Genomic DNA, 7,058 nt, shown 5'->3' with positions numbered 1-7,058 from the left:
ATGAATAAAAACCTATTTTGAAATAAACAGCTATTACAAGTAGTATTGAGTAATACAACTACCAGGCAAACTGCTAGTCACTGCTAAAAACTAGCCTCAATGCTTAGAGTATATTAGCCTCTTAATAAAGGTCCAACCATAACAAAGTTCTTTTATTATTAATATTTTTGCTACCACTTTGAAAAGTAAAATATCTTTTCGAAGGTATTTGGAAGTTTTAGAGCATTTGTATACTCACAAGATGAGTTTGACATCTATGAAGTCTAGCATTTAAAAATGAGACTATAACTGACATCTCTGAAAATTAAAACAAGTAATCCAAGAGAAAAGTTCAAATATACGTTTGCTTTGCCACATAACTACTTCACTGCTGGTGGATACATGAAAGAGGAACCCATACTATCCTGGCTGATGCCAAGCTCCCAGGAATTAGTGGGATGTAGTGCTGGACATGACGTTGCCTTGAGTACATGACAGTCAGCCCCTAACCAGGCTCTGATTCACAAGCCTAGGAGGTACTTGTTTTAAGTCCTTGGGTAAGATTTGAACTTGTGGTAATTGGGCCATTTTTTGTCAAATGTCTCCAATGTTTTTTTCTGTCCCAGTCTTGTTTGACTTGGTGTTGTTGTTTAAAAAAAAAAACACAAAAAAAACCCCCAAAACACGGTAGAATGGGCAGCCAGAGCTGCTGATCGTCTTGAGAGGATTTAGTGTTTCAGTGTCCAGTGTGTGTGTGTGACAGGGCTTAGGAGCGACCACAACGGAAAGGTACTCTTTTGTTTTTTCCTTACAGAGCGGTAGGCAGAGTCTGGAGCTGGAGTTGGCTGTCATGTCCAAGTGTGTCTGCTTTTTAATGTTTTGTTCATTGATTCTGAAATTGCAAGAGTAAGATGACCTGCAGTGTAAGATGGGCTGTTTGAATATATTCCAGTCACAACACTACTTCTTTTCGATGTGAACATCAATAATTTGTTGTATGTTTCACTCCTCCTAAAGATATGTTATCTTACAGCATCAGCGATTATATTCAATATATGACTAAAAAACAAATCAGCAAATGGAGTCCATCTTTGCTTCATTCCATTTTACTCAAAGCCTATTAAAAATTGAGTAATTTGTAGCCAATGCTTTCTTGCTTATAGATTCAAAATGACTTAAAGCGAATAGTCGTATATTACGCATATCCATACGTTCATATAGTTTTCTTATAAAAATTAATATGCTGATATGTACTCATTTCAACATTAAGACTGTAAATAAAGTACATAATGGAAGTATAAAACTATAAGGCTCAATTTAAAAATTGTTAAGATTTTATTTCATAATCTAAATTAAAATTAATAATAATCAAAAGTACGATATAATTCAGATCCCATTTTCCTATTAATACCATGAGCAGGCAACTCCAGCCATGTATTGTAATATATTTAAGAAGTATTTTTTTTATATGTGTAAAAGTAAAATTGTGACACTTCACTTATTCTGGTTCCTGCACTGAGGCAACTATAGTGATGGGAGACATTTCTTTATACATGGGAAGTAATATGCTACTTATTTTAAAACAAAAACTGGACTAAAATCCCTGTATCTCAAGAAGCACGAATATTGGAATTATTTTTACACAACGTTACTTTTTGAAATGGCAGGATAGACAATGTTTAGGAGCTTCATGTGCATGAAATTAAACTTTACAGAATACTTGGTAAGAGTTGTTACTGGACGTACGTTAAATCATTTCTTCTAAAATCCACATAACAAGAATATGAAACCCTGTACCGTATGGTTTATAAACGAGAGAAATTTTTTCTTTTAATTCTGTTTTTATACTTTATTCACTCAGTATTCAATTGCTTCTTTGCAATGTCTTGGGAAGAACTTGAGTCTCCTGTCACTATACTTACACACAAACGTCCTGAGAGACTGCCTGCTAACTCCCGTCGGTCTCTGCACTCACAGCGGTGGTTGTTTGCTTAACTAAAGCAATGTGTCGATCAATGGTTAAAGCTTTTATTACACAGTGATTCCGTTCTGCCACTATGACCAAAGTGTCTGACTGCTGATCAAATTCTCTGTATTCGTTTCACCTTTTCCCCCAAATCTCTGTTAGGTTCTGAGCTCATGCCCAAAGCGCTCTCCACCAGGATAGTGGGAGGCATTTGGTGGTTTTTCACACTTATCATCATTTCTTCGTACACTGCTAACTTAGCCGCCTTTCTGACAGTGGAGCGGATGGAATCCCCTATTGACTCTGCCGATGATTTAGCTAAACAAACCAAGATAGAGTACGGCGCAGTCGAGGATGGTGCAACCATGACCTTTTTCAAGGTAAGCCCTACTGGTTATCTAAAATGAATGTGTTAACATGATAGAGGGTGAACAAAGAAATATTTCTCTAGTAATGAATGTAGGAGGATAGCAACACTGTTATTCATAAAGAGCAATCAATAGCTTATCCCTCAGGAATGGACAGGTACACAACAAAATATACACCCATTAAAGCAAAACATTACAATACTGCAAATGGCAAGGAGTTTTTGCTTTCTAGGTATTCTAATTTTGTTTGGAGGAAAATCTACCCAAAGGTAAGTCTCTCCTACCCTCTCCCACAAGGTTTTATCTTCAAATATAAAACAAATAATGTGATGCATTTATTGAAAATTGGTATGTCTTGGTTATTCCAGAAGAATAGAATGATTACATGTGAGACTGTTTCCATACATACATTTCTTTGTTGAGATGAGACAAAGTTTACTTGTTCAAAAGCCTAAAGAAAAAGAAGGAAAAGAAGGGCTGAAAGAGAAAATCAGAAACAGTTCTTGTTGGTTGTACATTCATCCATTTAACATTCTGGTGGCACGGAGTCTGAAAATGGGCTACCCACTGGACTTTCAATGTTTCCACAGGGACAATCCTGCGGAACATTCAAATGGAAGGTGTGGCTGAACAAAGAGTGCCTTGTTTTCCTCTTTATCATTTTTTCTACTTTCAACAACTGATCTCGCTGGGCCAGAACAGACCAAATTTAATTTTGTGACGCCTTCACTGTTCACACAAATGCAATTGCAGTCCAAATAAACAAGTAGTAGAGTAGATTTAAAAAAAAAATAATTGACTCAAACTATAAAATAATTTCCTCTATCATTAAGAGCCTATTGAGTGTCAGAAATTGCACTATATGTTGGCTATTCTACAGCAAATAGTATCTAGTTCTCACTTTCAAGGCGATTATAGCTTAATTGGGCATTTGGAAAACTATTCCCACAATCATAAATCTGGGTTTTATATTACTTAAAACGGCATTTTTGCCAAATAATTATGTAAATTTTTGGTAAAAATTCTTACAAAACTAAATCAGCTTTTAGTTTAGAGTTCTAAAAGACACTACATACCCAAGGAATTAGACAAATTTTATTTTTTCGTCAAATGTACATAATGCTTACAATTTAATTATTTTCAAAGTGAATCTGTCATCTGGCTAGTGAAAGGTTAACATCTGTGGTGCCCGGGCAGGCTAAATAGCAATCACTGATGGTGATTAAAGAACATTGTATTTATTTAAAGAAATGGGATGGGAGATTGGGATAACCAAAGGGAAGGGGCTGCCCAGAGAAAAGGGAGCCTTGGAGAAAGGTCCAGGGGTTAGCCCAGGTCTAGCTGCTGCTGCCCATTGCTCCTCTGGTTGCAGTCTCACGGGGTCCCTTAGGGGGGAGAGGATACATGCCTGTGGGGGAAGAGAAGGGAAAGGGGAATGGCTCCATGTGCTCCTTGGAGGGAGAGCTTGAACTGAGTCCCTTGTCCTGAGCATATATCCCCCTCTCTCTTGCAAATAGAAATATTAGGGGAGGTATCAGGGAAGGGTCGCAACAGAATATTCGTCGGCTTTGCAGGTGTGCTCTTTCAGGGTCATGGTCTCCACTGATTGGTGGCAGCTAGGGCACCACCTGTCTGGTTTTGCTGCTTTTTGGGCCTGGAGCTGAAATACAACTGAGGCCCAGAGGTTCTCTTTAGGGAGGAAAGAGGCAGGGGGTCTAGACCTCCTGACCATGGATATGAAAGATCAGGGGTCCAAACCTCATTCTAGGGGAGGATAGGTTACCCTTGAAAGCAAGGTTCTTGTTTTCCCAGTTTTTGCCCCTTGGCAGGCATCTGGGGCTTTCTGTCCTGGTGAGTTTCTGTACCTGGCCCATGGTCCTTGCTCTGAGGGGTCTAACAGCTAGATTAAAGCTTGGATGTGTATTTTATATTTAATCAGATGTGTATTTTATATTTATATTTAATGTAACTAAATACGATCAGTATTTATCTGACTATATTAATTGCAATAAATCAGTTTTCCCTAATTTAACATTTAGGATAAATAAAGATTACTTATAATTTTTTGAAAAATAAGTCAACTGTTGAAAATGCTAAATACACATTGTGAGTAAATAACTTTGCAGAGAGTGAATATGTATGTGATGCATTTAAATTATTACAGTATTCAAGGGACTGTTGCAATTGTTTGTAAAATAGTGCATGTGATCTAATACCAAAAGTGATTAATTCTGTGTCACAAGTGCTTCAGGGTTTTAACCTTATTTGTGTTTTGCAGAAGACTAGACTATCTCATGTTCAAGTTCTTATAGACTACAAAGTAGCTTTATTTCTAGAAAATCAATTTGAAAACAAGTTATCCTTTCTCATTATAAAATTTCATTTTTTATCTTTTTAGTTTTTCCAGTATTTTGTTATCTTTTATTTTTTTTAAGCTCAGTTGTTCTCTGCAGTGTCATTTTTGCCTACCTTCACTTCTCCTTGTTATTGACTTTACTGGTTACTCTTTCATCTCTTGTTTTTCTTTCTCACACACCAGGATGCTCCTAGCGCCCAGGAAAAATTCACATGAAACAATTTGATGTTTCCTACAGCATAGGCTTTCTTGTTGTAGAATGAAAGCTTCTAGAATGTACGCTAGTCATAATAAAAACCACATTGTGCTAAATCACTAACTTGACAACTACCTTATGTTGATAACTTTATCACATGCTGAATTCTTATTGTAAAAGATACATTAAATGATGACTTTTCTTTAGTTATTTTAGTGTAGACCTAAATGGTACTAATTTCAACTTTATATTGTGGCTTGTTAAAGTATATGCTTATATAGTCAATGGGTATAAAATTATTTTTAAATTCTCTGGAAATCTGTAACTGAAGCAATGGCATACTAATTTTGAAACTCCTTAGCCTATTTGGCTCAGTGGACAGAGCATTGGCCTGAGGACACGAGGGCCTGGGTCCAATTCCTGTCAAGGGCACACATACCTTAGTTGCAGGCTCTTCCTAGGCCTGGACCCTGGCCGGGGTGCCTGCAAGAGGCAACCAATTGATGTATTTTTCTCACATTGTTATTTCTCTCTGTCTTTCCACTCTTCCACTCTCCCTAAAAACTAATGGGAAAATATCCTTGGATGGGGATTTAAAAAAAAAAAAAAGAAGAAGAAGAAGAAACTCTTCAATAAACCAGGGATGATAGTGTGTAGTCTCTTTATATTTAACATCATTTTTTAATTTTTTTTTTTAATTAATAGCAATGAGTACAAATACTCCAGGAAACATCATTAAAGCATTCATTTCTAAAGGAATTTTCATTGTTTTATTACTAATTTAACAAGACCCTACAGATAGCTAATTGTTTTTGGAATGCTCAGTTCTAGAATACTGTTTCAAAGAATAGTATAGTTTTGTTATTACAAGCAAGAAAGGCTGGCTCAGGATACTTGTTCTTGGAGGGAGTAAGTCCTCAGTACAGCACAGTCAGGTATATTGCCATTCTTCAATGTTAAGTAATTCCTTTTCCAAAGAACATGTTTGACTATAGTCATTGATTTTACGAGTATATTGTCTCCAAAAAGGGCTCTTTCTCCTTCACATCTACACCACACATATTTATCCAAGAAATACATCTAAAACCACAACTGGTAAAATAGCTCAAAATTGAGCAGATGATAATTTTTCAGTATTATTTCATTTAAACAATAGAAAACTGTATGGCAGCACTAATATGTTCTTAATTATAATTAGATAGTCAATTAGCTAGGAGCCTGAGAAACTTATTTAAAAAAAAACACACACACACACACACACTTGAAACCTACATAATCTTATTAACCAATGTCACCACAATAAATTTAATAAAATAAATAAATAAATGTAAAAAATTACAATGAAGAGAATAAAAAGACAATACTTACACTTGAGAGAAGATGTTTGCAAGACATGATCTTTAAAGGACTAGTATCTATAATATATAAGGACTCCTACTAAACAAAATGACTAAATATTTTAATATGCATTTTATGGAGTGAGGCAATATATATAAACTATGAACTTATGAAAATATCTTTAACCTCATAAATAAGGAGGAAATTAAAAACTGAAATCAGAATAAGATTGTGATTAGTTAGCAAACAGATCAGCACAAGTGAAAATGGTCTTTCTATACAAAGTGCTGGCAAGGGTGAGAAATATTTGGCACTTTGATATACTGCTGATATGAGGATAACTTTGGAAAATGTCTGGCACTACCTAATATATTTGAAAATGTCTTAACCTTTCAAAAACAAATAAAAGAATAAAGAAAAACTAAGGAGAAATCAAAACCCTCCAGGAATTTGGGAACTTGGCATTGTAGAATTAAAATCTCACCCCAGGGCAGAACACTATACAGAATGTTGTCAAGCAAACAAGCACATTCTTTTTACCCTAAAGTATGAAGTCAGAAGAATGAATACATATAGATTACAGGCTCAAAAATAACTCAGCTAGAGCCGATAAACATTTTGGTCTCTTTTGAGAATCCCTATATTTCCAAAGTGGGTCAGACATTTTACAAGCTGATGCCTAATCCCCTTTTTATTATGCAACTCATGTTTTCCAAGTTCTATAGCTTCTCTCCTGAGCTTGGCCTAACTAAAATTTCTAGTTTTTCCCATGTACAAATATAGTCTTCTAAAAAAAGATGGTATCAAAGGAAATACATGTTTTTTTGTAGTTATTAAAAAATGTCTGTCACATAT

General features: G+C 35.4%; 1 protein-coding gene across 7 annotated transcripts in view; it reads left to right on the top strand.

Annotated features, from left to right (window-relative positions):
* GRIK2 (glutamate ionotropic receptor kainate type subunit 2) overlaps nt 1-7,058 on the top strand; it is a 534,217-nt gene that overhangs the window by 435,231 nt on the left and 91,928 nt on the right. For all 7 annotated transcript variants that reach the window (XM_036414148.2, XM_036414147.2, XM_045572768.1 and 4 more), the window contains one exon: nt 2,108-2,325. In XM_036414148.2, coding sequence (XP_036270041.1) covers nt 2,108-2,325 — 218 coding nt within the window. The remainder of the gene's footprint in view (nt 1-2,107; nt 2,326-7,058) is intronic.

Source organism: Pipistrellus kuhlii, unplaced genomic scaffold (assembly GCF_014108245.1).
Source record: "Pipistrellus kuhlii isolate mPipKuh1 unplaced genomic scaffold, mPipKuh1.p scaffold_m20_p_5, whole genome shotgun sequence".
NCBI classification, from domain to species: domain Eukaryota; kingdom Metazoa; phylum Chordata; class Mammalia; order Chiroptera; family Vespertilionidae; genus Pipistrellus; species Pipistrellus kuhlii.
This window is presented reverse-complemented; position numbering and strand designations above follow the sequence as displayed.